Source organism: Ips typographus, linkage group LG9 (genome assembly GCF_016097725.1).
Source record: "Ips typographus isolate SLU linkage group LG9, UJ_Ityp_2.0, whole genome shotgun sequence".
NCBI lineage: Eukaryota > Metazoa > Arthropoda > Insecta > Coleoptera > Curculionidae > Ips > Ips typographus.
The window spans coordinates 4766989-4781979 of NC_138430.1; the positions used below are offsets into that span (position 1 = coordinate 4766989).

At 35.7% G+C, this 14991-nt stretch overlaps 1 protein-coding gene and 1 non-coding gene across 7 annotated transcripts in view; both read left to right on the plus strand.

Annotated features, from left to right (window-relative positions):
• cno (adherens junction formation factor afadin) overlaps window positions 1–14991 on the plus strand; it is a 46948-nt gene that overhangs the window by 501 nt on the left and 31456 nt on the right. For 5 of the 6 annotated variants that reach the window (XM_081986243.1, XM_081986239.1, XM_081986240.1 and 2 more), the window contains exons 2-7: window positions 3687–3811; window positions 5983–6282; window positions 6336–6492; window positions 6549–6674; window positions 6725–6853; window positions 6914–7036. In XM_081986243.1, the coding sequence (XP_081842369.1) occupies window positions 3695–3811; window positions 5983–6282; window positions 6336–6492; window positions 6549–6674; window positions 6725–6853; window positions 6914–7036 (952 nt within the window). In that variant the 5' untranslated portion in view covers window positions 3687–3694. Of the gene's footprint in view, window positions 1–3686; window positions 3812–5982; window positions 6283–6335; window positions 6493–6548; window positions 6675–6724; window positions 6854–6913; window positions 7037–9828; window positions 10132–14991 lie in introns of those variants that run through there. The other variant, XM_081986247.1, reaches the window with a different exon arrangement.
• On the plus strand, window positions 14310–14383 carry TRNAT-AGU (transfer RNA threonine (anticodon AGU)). Its single transcript has one exon. It is a non-coding gene; the product is annotated as a tRNA-Thr (tRNA).

The following is a 14991-nucleotide window of genomic DNA, read 5'->3' on the forward strand; positions in this document are numbered from 1 at the left end:
ACCAGAAGTAGAAAACTAATAGAAAAGAAACTCCATTTGTTCAATTGTTCATTTAGTTTGTATTTTATGCAGGTAACGTGTTTTTATAGGTTTGTTACTACTGAGTCGCATGCAAAGAAGGTGTTTTTTCTAGATAACCTTATTGGTAGATTTGTAAACAGTTTACCTAGAACCAGGGATGACTAATGGTTTGTTTGTTATTTTTTTTGTCTATTCTCCTGTAGATACCACAGTGATCACGTGACTGACCTTAACATAATAAATGTAATGGCAGGTGATGCTTCATTGAGTTGTCAAAAGCGGCCATTGTTCTTGATTATTAAAAGTAGGTTATGGTTGAGTTTGACAGGACCTGTCATATCTTACAACTTTCTCCAACTTGTGCTTCCTTACCACAAGTGAATAATTAGCCAAACTATGAATTAGCATGGTGTAATTCAACAGATCTGTGTCAACGACAGGAAATTTCATTCAGTAGAAAATGCGTAATACATTTTTTTTGTGTCTGTATAATTACAATTGTACACGGCATAAAACCCGAAGATTTCTTAGAAAGACCGGAAACCAAAGGTGTGTGTGTTTAGATTAAAATATCAAGTCAGCTTTTAAGTGACATTGTTTTGGCCTCAACCTTCTAATTAAAATGTAATTAGGAGAGGTAAATAAAACTCATGTTACACTTTGTAAAGTGGAGAGAACTGAAAACGAAACCACTTAGGTACAACAAGCCTTTCCTCTTAATGGTACTGAATGCTGGTCCTTCTATCCTTTTTTTAGAAGAGGGGGGAGATCAATTGGTCCATTATTGTTTTTAGTCTGGTCTGGAAGGGTGTTAGGTTACCGAAAGTTTAATCTATAGTAATCTAATACATTCAAATCATAAAACAACAAGAGTGATTAGTATGAATGGGTCTATAGATAATTCATTACTGATGTTTGCTTGGTGGATTAGGTAACTAGAAAAAAGTAGATTTTGCAATGGTTGCCTACCTGCTGTGGCCGATCTCTGGGATGCCTTGAACAGGTGTCTAATGACAAAAGAATGTGCATACCAACCAATCTTCAGGGATTGTATTGAATTCATAATGCTGAAGCTCAGTGTTGTATGTTATTTTCTTCCAGTGGAGGTTATTACTGTAATAAATGTGTACGTTGTTGAAATAAAAAATGTTCTGAAGTTTGATTCCTGGTGATGTTAAGTCCACATGTGCAGTAGTTGTTTGTGATTGGTCTAATCACAAATTGCTCACTGTGCTGAATTTTATCCAAATACTGCTAGTATTTATAACTAAATTGAGAGTGGAATCCTAAAACATACTTCACGCCCAAGTAAACTCATTTGCAGTGGTGGAAGTAAATATTTAATGGAATGTCTGTAACATGTCACACTCTTAAAAGTTAAAATAACGAGCAGGAAAGTGGATTGAGATTATATGGGTTTGGCACTCCATCCACTTTAAACACCTAAACTGAAAAATACCAAGTTTGTTTACTTTTTAGTGGTGAACTCATTCAAATAGCAGTTGGTGTTAATTGGCCAAAATAACCATTTGTGTTCGCGATTAGCCTTTAAGGTTAATTATCTAGCTAATTTTAGAGTCTATAAAATGTTGGTGAGATACAACAGTCCTTTTAGAAATATGTTAAGTGATCCAAAAACAAAGACAAGTGGTGTGTAGAATTAGTAGGGTAAGAAAATCGTTGTTACATTCTTAAACTGCACTAGTCTGTACTTTCCAAGTACTTCAAATTCTTCTTAATTGATGATTGTACTATTAATCACTTAAAGTTTGCAAGGCGGTCGCCATTTTAACATGTGAGGCTCCTTTTAGGCCAATTGCATTCCATTCTTCTTTGTTGGTCGGTCTTGAATGAATCATGCTTACCACATTCCACCACAGGATTTTATTAATTTTAGTGAATTTATAACTCACAATGTTGCAAAAATCCACTCATTTACTAGTTAGAAAATGCGCCATTAAAAGGGAAAGTGGATTAAGTATAATAGGGCTTTTGATAAAGTGGGAGGTAGTTTAAAGCAGGACATAAAAATCCAATAATTGGTGCTGGTGTGTGCCTGTTTCGATTTAGCAAGTAAGTAATTCAACTCCCTTTGAATTAGGGTTCAATTTAGAGGTTAACTCTATTACAGAATAGAAATTGCATGTAATAAACTAACTGAATAGGTCAACTTTTCAAAAACAGTGTTAAAAGAATTAATTTTAAATAGTTGACTGAATAACTAAAGGCGTTGAAACCGTTTTGATCTAATTAATCTCTAATGTTAAAAAACTGGTTTATTGTGTAATAATTTAAATGTATAATGTTCCAAGGTTGAACAATGCAAGTATTAATCTGTTAATGCACATCTAGTTAGTGTAAAATTGTACTTGAGGAGAAAAGTTCCAAGTAAGTAAAACACAAATCTTAAGCAAATGATGACTAGTTTGACATTCATCAATGACACACTATACTGAGGACCTATTAATGTTCTTACTAGAGCAAACAATTTGATATTAACGGACTGTTTACGGCTGACAAACGTACGGTATTTAACCATAAGAACAGGTGTTTTAGGTTACGGTAGATCGCATGAGAAAAAGTTGGTAAGGTCGGTTTAAAGTCCCAATTAGTATTTTAAATTCAAATCGCTTAGCTCGCTAATTGGTTGAGTAGATAAAGATGCGTACTATGCAGTACTGGGAAGAAATACTGATCAAATACTCTAAAACGACAGAAAAGTAGGTGTAGATGATACAACAAAAATTATTGTAATTAGTGAAAGTTGCCGGCAGTTTCCGTAACGTTTTTTCTGCTTAAGCGACCGTGATAGTCGTGAGGGATCAATCAAACGGCAACACCTACGCGTTCATGTGTTATCAAAATTCGAATTTTCACGGCAATTGGTCACACAAATTGCCCGAGAATTATTTCTTGCACTAAACATATCGCTGCCAGGTTTCCTAATGTAAAACAAATTCAATTACCGGCGTTTATGTGAAAGTTTCAGTTCAAGTCCTGGTCATTTTAGCATTCAGTGTTTCGATTGGAAAAATTATTGTTTTCTCACGTTTATATCTGCAATGTTGCATAATTTAACTGGCATATGTATAACGAGATTAATATTCTCCTCCAGTAAAACACAAAAAGTCAATAAGCAAATTTAAACCATCATTCATTCAATTAGTTTGTTCTGATTGCTAAAATTCATCATTCACCTAATCAAGTGTCAAATAATAATTGAAAGTAATCCATAAAATGAAAAACCGTTTCTAATGCATTATTAACAACATAGTGAAATCGATTTCCTGTCAGTTGCTGAAATTATTCTTATATTATATTTCAAAAACTCTCCTTTTGCTAACAAAACCCAGACGTCGGAGGCACTGGCCCTTAGACAGTTATTTCAAAGGTACAATGCGAATTTTAGGTAGTTATTACCTGAAAGGCGTCGTCACTAAAAGCAAAATCCGTCTGTCTTGTCTACCTTTCCGATGATATGGTTTTGTGCCCATATCCTCGTCACAATAGACTGAATTTCCCACGACAGAGCATCGACATTTCGTAAACTTCCGTATTGTCGGGTTTATTTTTCGCGTTTCGTATCAAAGTTCGTAATAAAATTGAAGGTTTTTTTTTCTTTTGCCTGTGTGAGTTAAGTAACTGACGGTTATTTTTTTTTTCAGGCCTCTAGATGATCGGAGGAACGTCCAGTGATCGCAGGGCCCTCGAGAGAGAGGCCCTGCGAAACGTCATTAATCAGTGGAATGCCAATCGTCTGGACCTGTTCGAGTTATCAGAGCCCAATGAGGTAAGCTACCACTTTACATTCCAGTACAAAGAAAACCACCCCAAACTTTAAAGTCGCATTTTTACATGCATAAATCCTTATGCAAGCAACTTGTCAGTTGGAATGGAAACACGGTCGAATGGCCCTTCTGACCTTAGGGATGGTCCCCCTTTGAAAGTTATTGTGTAAACGCACCCGACCGCAAAACAAAAAGAAAAATAGTACCCACTTCCCATATTTTGAAAGTTTGCCTAATAAGGTGCGCAAATCATCATGAAGAATGATGAAAAGCAGCTTTTAGCATGCTGCTTTTTCTTGACCAATCACGAACTAACATCAATTTTTACTTTCTTTTTCTGTGTACGTATATGCAAGAAAAAACTTAATCATCCGCTTATAAATGGCGGCTTCCATAGAAAGGCATTTCGCATATAACGGGCGAACGAGCATGTGATTAGCTTCACATTAGCTTAAACATACTGGGAGCATGGTTGACTGATTAGAAATTACATCCATCTACGACAAGGGTATTCATTTATGTGTGTTTCACTTAATTCCCTCAATTTATTTTGCTTTTATTTCTTTAAATCAGTTATTACGTTAAAAAACAGCATTTCAATGTTGATCAAATCTATATTTATAACACATGACTGTATTAATTAATTAATCATAACTGTAACAACTAACCTTGTTGTTGTGTTAGATTAATCATTTGGATTTGTTTATAAAAATCCAGATTCTCAGAATACATTAGTGTATTGTTCAAATGCAGTTTAAATTGCATAACCTAAAGTTTGGGTTCAGTTGAACTGTTGCAATCCTCGAAACTTCGATCAGCAATTACGAGAGAAACCTTTTAATCTAGTTAAAATTATTCTTGAGACCATTTCGCATACACCATATCTTATGAACATCAAGACCACAAAACATTATGACACACCGAGAGATATGTCAATAAACCTAGCAACCAAATCAAGACACTCCTTTTTAAAATCATCGTTACAAAAGTTACCAAAGTGGCGATGTAATTGAATTAAACCGTATAATTATTAATAAGCAGTAGTAGTAACAATGGAGAGTTTCTAATTTGGAATACAACTTTTACTTTATGAATAATGAGTAGGCCAATGTCGGTTATTAATTATCTCTGTGTGTTTATGTTATTGTTTATAAGACTAGTTTTTGTATGCATAGAGATGTGAGAAAAAAAGGAGACATCTGTTAAGAAAGTGGCTGATCATTTCTGATGATTACGGTCCTGTATACTAGTGAACATTGAAACTAATTTAATATTACTAGAGAAGACCTAAGTCGTACTGTTTGAATCCGAATGTTAATTACAAAGCTGCCGTTTTGTCATCGAGTCGGTCTTTCTTTTCTACGTTAGATTACGATTGAAAAAGAAACGGCCATTATAGCTCACACACACGTTCCTTGGGTCGTTGATCTTTACCTTGTAAGTCTGCAGTAATGCCGGAGCTCTAGCCAATGCTAAAACAAACTCGATATATTTTGCTAGCGTACTAACCCACTTTTATAAATGACGTCTCATTGATGCCTCATAAATCTAGATATGATACAAAAAGGATTGACTTTTCAATGTCCCATTACTAGAGCGAATAGACAGGATTTTATCGAGGTGAATGCGTTTGGAAGGCACTTTCAGAAATTTTACCATTCCTTTATGGGTTTATATTGTTTCTATAGCACCAATGTAGACTATAGCAGTTTTACTAAAATGTGGGTGTACAATGACTAAAGCCCTGTGGCAACCCAAGTTGCGGTTTAACACCGTCCAATTATCGGTTTAATTAAGATAAAAATGGAGTAACGCTTCTAATTATGACATGACACAGCTGTGAACAAGAAAGCTAATTAATGTCGTGCCAGAAATAGTGAAACAGAAATTGTTTTACATGTACAGTTACGTTAATTACTTATAAAACTTACCTAATAAAATTATCACAAATGTAAAGCAAATATAGTTAAGGGAATAATTTCAAGAATGTAAAAATGCTTACTTAAGTTACGAAAACTCATATTTACTGGCCTTATTTGTTTTTAGATATACTAATAAAAACACATAAAAGGAACTGTAGTGTGTTATCACAGTCAATCAACTCTTTTGTGTTTGAGAGTTCTTGCATTCACCATATTTCTCAACAATATTACAGTTCTGTTTCTGTTATTAGGATTTGGAATTCCACGGCGTTATGCGCTTCTACTTCCAAGATTCCGGTCAAAAAGTTGCTACTAAATGTATCCGGGTAGCTAGTGATGCCACCGTCGAAGACGTCATTGGCACTTTGGTGGAAAAATTCCGTCCTGACATGCGAATGCTCAGCGTGCCCAGTTACGCCCTCTACGAGTTGCACGAGGGTTGTCCCGAGCGGAAAATGTCCCCGGACGAAAAACCGTTGCTGGTGCAACTGAATTGGCACATTGACGATCGTGAAGGGCGGTTCTTGTTGAAGAACGTTGACGACAAAACTGTAAGTCCCAAAGATTTTTTTCTTGACACTTGTAAACAGTTGATTTGTCTTAGATTGGTTCTATGGGTTCCCTGGACTCAAACGCCAGCTTTAGAAGGAAATTGTCTAAACGAGAAAAAAAACAGCTGAAGAAACAGGAGAAACTTTCTAGGATGAAGAGTGAAAACTTGGATGTGAATGGTGATAATGTGGCTGAGAAGCTTTATACTGGTATTTTAATAAAAGCTATGGCTTTGAAGATTTTTTTACACGTTTTGTTCATTTAGAACTTCCTGAAACGTCCTTCACCAGGTCAATATCTAACCCTGAGGCTGTGATGAGGCGGAGACGTCAACAGAAACTAGAAAAGAAACTACAGCAATTTAGATCCAAAGATGGCGGTCCGGATACTGGTGAGCACTTTCATCAGTCACTTAAACATAAATTACATCAAAAAATTCAGGTGGAACCTTGAAAATTTACGGAGAAGCCCTCTGCAAAGATGTCCCGTACAAAACGTTGCTACTGTCCATTCGGGATTGTGCCGGAGCTGTTGTACGTGAAATGCTCGACAAATACGGATTGACCAAAAGTAATTTTGTGCATAAAAATAAGAATTTTGTTTAATAAATGTCTTATTTGTTTAATTTAGCGGTTGATCCAGCCCAATATTGTCTGGTACAAGTGACACAGCAGCCGGGAATCCCGGACACTGAGTACGTTTTGGACGACGACGAGTGTCCTCTCAGTATTTTGATGACCGCTCCTAATACTGGTAAGTAATTATTAATCCAGGAAAGCAGATTTCTACCAGTTAGTCAATACTGAGTGAATCTTGTTCAGGCAATGTAGTAAAGATGGCGCTTGAAGCGGATATTGAATTAAGAATTATTTACTTTTACAAGGGTTAACAAACAAATATTATAGAACAGTTATACAAAGTGAATTAGTTTTGGTTTGGCAATTGATTTAGTTTATTTTAAGACATGTCCTAGAAACATCTGTGCAGACGCTTTCTTTTTGAGATACAGGGCTGCCAAAATTAAAATAATCCTTCCAATACAGGGCTAGAGTTCTTAAACTTTGATTTTCTCGTTTTCGACTGTCCCATACCTGTTTTAAATTGCCAATGGCCTCTAAAACCATTTTGAAAGTGTCAGAAACCTCTAAATTTTAATGAGAACCTTTTAAAAAGTGCCAGGGGTCCCTACAAGTGTTTTAAGCCTTCCCATATCTGTTTTAAATTGCCAGAGGCCTTTAGGGCCATTTTGAAAGTGTCAGTAACCTCTAAATGCCACTGAGAACCTTCTAAAAAGTGATAACGTACTTTACAAGTTTCTTAAACCATCACAATTGTTTTAAATAGCCAGAGGTCTCTAGGACCATTTTGAAAGTGTCAGAAACCTCTGAATGTCATTGAGAGCTTTTTAAAAAGTTACAGAGTACTCTACAAGTGTCTTAAATCGTCCCATAAATGTTTTAAATTGCCAGAGTCCTCTAGGACCATTTTGAAAGTGTCAAAAACCTCTAAATGCCACTGAGAACCTTTTAAAAAGTGCCAGGGGTCCCTACAAGTGTTTTAAGCCTTCCCATATCTGTTTTAAATTGCCAGAGGCCTTTAGGGCTATTTTAAAGTGTCAGTAGCCACTAAATCCCACTGAGAACCTTCCAAAAAGTGACAGAGTACTTTACAAGTTTCTTAAACCATCACAATTGTTTTAAATAGCCAGAGGCCTCTAGGGACCATTCTGAAAGTGTCAGAAACCTCAGAATGTCATTGAGAGCCTCCTAAAAAGTGTCAGAGTCCTCTACAAGTGGCTCAAACCGTGCCATAACTGTTTTAAATTACCAGAGGCTTCTAGAACCATTTTGAAAGTGTCAAAAAGCTCTAGAAGTGTCTTAAACCTCTCATAACTGTTTTATCTTTCCAGAGGCCTTTAGGACCATTTTGAAAGTGTCAGAAACCTCTAAATGTCACTGAGAACCTTGCCAGAGGCCTCTAGGACACTGGGATTTTTCTTGAAAGATTGATTACTTGAGTAAAAAAAAATTCGTTATTGGGGGTCTCATAAACATTCCAGTTGAAATTTCTGCTTTCTATTGAAATGATTCTATTCTCGTTTGCCGGTTAATGACAAATTGAGCTCTTCCTGAAAGTCTGGTTTAAATCAATCGTACGCGCTCGACATGGCAGGAATTTTGTATTGAAATGTTCGACAATAAAGCCAAATAAACCAAACCCGGCGGGACTCACAAATTAAGAGGGCAGTGGACTTTTTTCCCAGCTCGCATTTACCCAAAACGTCTCTAAAAATATACGTTTTGTTTATTTTATCGATTTCCATTGAAAAACTTGACGCACATGTTGTTTTTTAAGACTTTTCAAAAAATCATTTTTTTTATGTTAGAACCTGAAGTATAATTGCCTATTATGGTGAGCAAACAGTTTATAAATAGAATGTTTGCTTAGTGTACGACTCCCCATCCTTCTCCTGATAATAATGTCAATTACTGTCGCTTATTTCAGGGCTTGTTCCTATTAATATTGCTCATGCATAAGAATTAGGGTTCAGGCTGGCATTTTAATAAGCGAAAATGCAACGTTATAGTTACCTGTGGTTGGTTTGTAAATGTATGCTACTGCTCTAACTTAGGGTATAAGCTACTTTTACTATAGTAGCGTTTACTGACCTGGAAATTTCATTTATATAAGCCTCTTAAAATTCTGCAACCCTCGTTTAATATTAAGGGACTATTTAGATAATTTAGATAATTCGGTTTAAATATTTTAATATCCACATTAATACTTGTTTTCATTGTTATCTGCCCCTATTTGTTGGTTTTTCTGTCAAACAAATGTAGCTATTTTTCCCCAGAAGTGTTGCTTGCTAGAGAAGACAATCTTAATTATCTAGGGAGATATTCTTGACTGATAAGTAACACAAAAGGTTCATAAAAATGGGTTATTTTCATTCCTCGATATTTTGGTGGCTGCCTAACTGTCCAATTTGCTACTGATAGATACGCTTCAAATACTATAGAGAAGTAAGTCCAGATCTAATGCACTTTCTACTGGTGAATGACTTAAAAATACCGTCAAACTAAAGGAAAGAAGGCAAATTCAGATATTTGATTGCCCTATGGAGACATTTTTCATTGTAATAAAAGAAATCGACGGTCGGATATCCCCAAAAGTGATCAGGCATGAAGATGCAATAGCTGTATTTCAAAACTGTTTTCTTTTTCGGTGATTTACTTTTGTGTTCTTGGCGCTTCCTGTGACATTCGGTTCTAGATAATAATCGGTTGTAATTGGCGTTAAAACAGCCGACCAGTCCCGTTCCAAGGAGGATATTCGCCTTAAGTGGGTTATTGTTATAGTAATTAAAGCGAGGAGTGCAACTACCTTCGAAAATTATTACTCTCACTAGATGACTGACCTAAGTCATCTTTCTTCTTTGTCTTTTCCTCTTCGGTCGAGAGAAGAAGAAACGGCAAACGGGGGGCGGCCAGCGCATGCTTCACCGCATGCAAGTTTCCGAGTTCACGTCGCACGGCAAAGAACCGATAGTTCCTGCTGCGGCCGGCACATACAGCAGGAATCAAAAAAGTTCGACTTGGAAACGCGCTGATTCGTATTTTTTTTCGTTACTCCACTAAAATTCAAAGATGTAAAAAGTAGATTCGAGAATCTCATTGGTTTTTTGTTGTGACGGTCAGTTGGGTCCGAATGTGGCGTGGACAGCTTGCCCTTTACCTCATGTGTCCGAAAATCTAATTAAGTCGATAAGAAAGGACCATATGAGTTACACGGTAGGATTTAGAAGAGGGAGCATGTGACAGTTACCATGATGGACTGGGGCATTAGACGTATGTATCAGTTTTAATCAATTTCATTTCAGGCTACCATAAGTAACTTATTAAAACCTTGAGAACCATATTAAATATCCTTACGACTACACCACTTTGATGTTGTTCATAAAATTGTTATTAAAACCCTTCCTGAAGTTGATATAAAAAGGAACACCAAAAGCGTTAATTGGAACTCAAGTTTCCCCCAAAATCTCGCACGCAACTTTCCAGGAAACTTTCTAAAGAGTTTGCAAGTTGGAAATCCAATTTTAAGTCGGTGGATAATAATTTAAGATTTTTTTTTTTGGGAAAGAGGTAGGGAAAGTTGGAAATTATTTACGAATTTGTCGTGATTACTAAAAAGTTACAGTTGTTCTTAAAAAAGATTTTTAAAGTTAGTAACTTATGCCTTGAAGCCACCCACACGCATTGTATAATGAAGAAGAGGACATGTTTTTACATCCATATATGGCAGATGCGAATTGCAATCGAAAATATAACCTTTTCAGTGGTCTTTGTAATTGCATGCTATCAGTAGAATATTTCTTAATGGTGTCTCTAACAAAACCGGTAGCCAGACTCGAAGGATAATATGCGCTAGATAAAATATAATGTTATGGAACCCGTAGAGGATCTGAAATGGTACAATCGGCCGTATCATGAAAAACGGAACGGGTTTTCTACTCTGAGGACTTTTAAAACGGCCAACGTGCTGATTTATGCTCTTGACTTTTTTCGAAACCAGTCACGAGCCGCTCACAGCTGTACGGTACCCGGTGTTGCCAAACGCTCACAAAGTTTCAAAATTACTAAATGACAGATAGAAAATTGTCAAATTTTACTAGCTGTCTATCCATCATATGCTCAAATATTTAATATGTATTTACAAATTTAGGTTTGGTCGAACTGAATAAATTTCTAATGCCATGACAACACTGTATGGTACCGAAACAGACGAAGGTACCGGCCAACAGACCATAATTTATGCGTACCGTTCGCGTGTTCTCTTTATTGTCTTCCCAAGGGAGACTTACAATATGGCGCCGACTCGGATTGCCTTCGAAATTGCCCAGAAACGGATTGTACCATTGTTTGTTTATGGTTCGTTGGTGGGAGTGTGAGATCATCACGACGTTCTAAAAGCGCAGTGTTGTCAGATTTGACGAAAACGACAAATCTAGTACTTTATCAACATATACTAATGTTATGTAGGGTCTGGCAAAATTCCCATTATCTAACAACAAAGGATACAGAACTAAAGTTCATAACTTTGATAATTTGTGGTTTAACTTTGTGGCCCTTAAGTTTCACCAAACCAGGTCAAAGGGTAGAACACAGCTTTTTCTTGTCGTAAACTGTGCTTTGTTTGGCTTTCCGTAAGGTCACGCACTTACTATAATTACTAGTGTCAATTTAATTATCCCGACATTCAGGAGCACGCGACAACTTTAGTCATCGTTTATAAAGTGCACATACTTTATACTTAAAATAGAATTGGGATTAGTTACTAACGGTTCTTCCAGATTGTGTTAAATCGACTATCCTCTCTAAACCTCTTGATATAGTCGTCCCGTAATTTCTAATCGTAGAAGACATGGAAATTTGAACGATTCCGCATTCATTTGCTTATTGCGATATTATGAATGTTAGCATAATTGCCATAAATCAACATAATATGCCTGTCTAAAAGATTAAGTGAATTTGTTGCACTTTTTGAACCAGAAGTCCTGGGTGTTTACGTAGGTGTAGCTTGATTATGTTTGCTTTTTGCTGATAAGTCTGTTGGATGTTCTTTTATAACATTTTCTTAAGTCAGGTTATCTTTAGAGGGTTTTTGCAATTTGGAGCATTTTCAAAACTGTAGTTTACTAGATTACTTAGTTTGACATACCTCATCAGTGCAATATCAGTTAGGTACTTTTTTACTTATTTTAGACGTACGACGTATTTAAAGGTGTGCCTACCACATCCTATAATAACTGGCATTAATAATGCAGCCATTGATTGATTAGCGGGGAGTATACTGTTGAAGCCAAACCCGCGAATCCATTGTTACGTATATTCACATCCTTGAAATACACTACTAAATAAATTAATGAGACTAGCTAATTTTAATGCACCAGTTAATTAAGAGTGGGATGTTTTCGAAATGACAACAAATTCAATTTGAAGCTCTGGAAAGGTGATGTTAACGTACCTTTAACCTTAAGCTTTTCGTATTCAAAACAATCGATCTAATCATGATAATGGACTATGTCAGACATCACGCCAAAACTTGTTTGAGTTGGTTGACACGTGTTGCTACCTTACAAACACTGTGTGTTGTATATACAAACTAAATGTATGAATGGATTTTTTACAATGTTTTTCTTTTTCAATTAGGAACGGTAATTATTTCCGACGTAATAACGGTGATGGTAAAGTTACGTCGTTGGATATATCGGAAAATCGCGTGAGAAAACCGTCACGCTGTCTTTTATTATTCAGAGGACATTTTACTGTACCTCTTCTATTATTAGGTTTATCATCAGAATTATTAAAATACTCTTTGACATTCATCAGTGTCATTCAAGTGGCTTAATTAGATTGAATTCTGCATATTTAGTTGATTTTCATTGTTTGCCATATCCTCCATGTATATGCATGTATGCACCTGCATAATGACACTCAAATCCATCGATCAAATAGTTTAATGTTTGATGACGCCTCTCCATAATTCCTGCATAACGTAGGCGCACTAATACATATTCAATAACTAAAATCAAATATCTGAGTGTTTTCCAATATTTTTTTATTATAGGAAAAAAGTCTGGTCGTTGCCAACCAAATGTGCTTGCTCTAATGACTCTAGAGTGAACCTATCGATTTAATGTATATCAAAATAAACCAATTAGGGTTAGACAGAATAGCAGTAAAATAAATTCATTTTATGGGATGAAATTTATATAGCTTTTGTTGCAAGGGAGACAAATTTACATTTTACCTATCATCAGTTAGTCACCAATTTGTTGAAATTTAGACTCGGTCTTATACAAAATGGCTGAACGGTTGTCAAACACACCCACATAACATACAAAAAAAAAACCGCCGACTTTAAAATGGAAACGTTTTATTTCTTGGGGCTTTTACGTCGGTTTAATCCACCCCCGATCGGTTAATCCAGATAGAAGCTATATACGCCTCAGGAGTTTCTGGCACAAGGCAGAATCGTTCAGTCGTTGTTTCCATTTTGTTGTAAATACGGTAGAAAGTCGGTTTCAATTTAATTTTGTCAGAATTACAAGAAATATTCGGGTAAGTTGGATTTAGTAGGGATCATTTTTATACACGCTAAAGGGTGTGGATTATGTTTCTTGTGTTATTAGCTCAGAATTAGTCTTGACTGGCTTGAAACGTAAAAACATATTAAACTCGAGATTCATTAATATTGAAATTAGTGTGAAATGAATGACTGAAAAATAGCTGCAAATAGCTTTCAAACTGACGTGGTTTTAAATGTTTAATACCATTTTACGGCGAGTCACTGAATTAATATTTTTAATTAATGCCACTCTAATTTGAACCTAAATGTAAAATGAAAGCGGAGTTTTTATGCCAAAATGTCTGAAATTTTATATAATGAAATATTTATACATTGTGACTCGTATTGTGGTTATAAAATATAATAATACTATTTTCTTTTTCAGGTGAGTACCTACTATTCCTCTGAACTGAAATTTCCTCAAAAGGTAAGGTTTTAGTGGTTTTATAAGATTTCCACTTCATAAAATCCAGCTCGATCAATCAACCTGACGCTGTGAGATGGGATTATTATTCAGATTCAGACTTTTTTAGCTAACCGTACCGTAAATTTATTAGACGTGGTGTACATTTCCAATACCCTTCCTAACCCAATGGGAAAAATACTAGGCAACGGTAATCAATATGGGATTGCCTTTTCAACCCCAATTTCACCCCTTTCGACTTGAGTCATTAATTATCGAGGCGAGACTGCCGAACAATCGTAAATTCGATAGATCCGTCAATAAAAAATGCTTTAGGACACCGTTTAAAAGTAAATTTCCTGTTTTGTTAACTTGACAAGTCAATGTATGAGAAAACTGTCGAGTTTAATGCGAAGCCTGTTCTCTCAAATATATCTTTCAAGTGGTGATAAAACAAAATCTTGAAGAATTTTTCAAATACTTTTGAATGTAGGCGCCGTGGCTTAGTTGGTTAAAGCGCCTGTCTAGTAAACAGGAGATCGTGAGTTCGAATCTCGCCGGGGCCTCATCAAACACTTTTTTTGCTTTATTTAGTTAATTCAGTAGCTGGAAAGCGCACTCGTTGCTGTTTCGTTTAATTGAATTTGAATTGGGGGTAAACTAAGCTAAAATCAATGTTGGAAGCTCAGATTTTGACAGTTCAAAATGTTCAAAATTTTCTTTAAACACCCAAATTACATGAGAAAAATATCAAGCTCTACAAGAAAACTCTACAAACTGAATTTGTCGGTATAATGTTTAAATTTTAACAGTTCTGACGTAGACTTATGTTTAGCACATTTGAAAATGTCACTTCTAAACTGTCAAATGTGTCTAAACTTGCAACTATCTAACCAGACTTTTGTGGAGCACATGTGGAAATGTCACTTCTAAACTGTCAAATCTGTCTAAACTTGCAACTGTCTAAACAAGCACCCAATATACTTGAGAAAACTCTCAATCTCTACAAGAAAATTTTACAAAGTGAATTTATTGGTATAATGTTTAGATTTTGACAGTTCTGACTTAGTTTGTTTGATACATTAGATAATGTCACTTCCAAACTGTCAAATGTATCAACTGTCTAAATTTGGGAAAAATAACTACTCATATGTAACTAGAAAACTTACGGCCT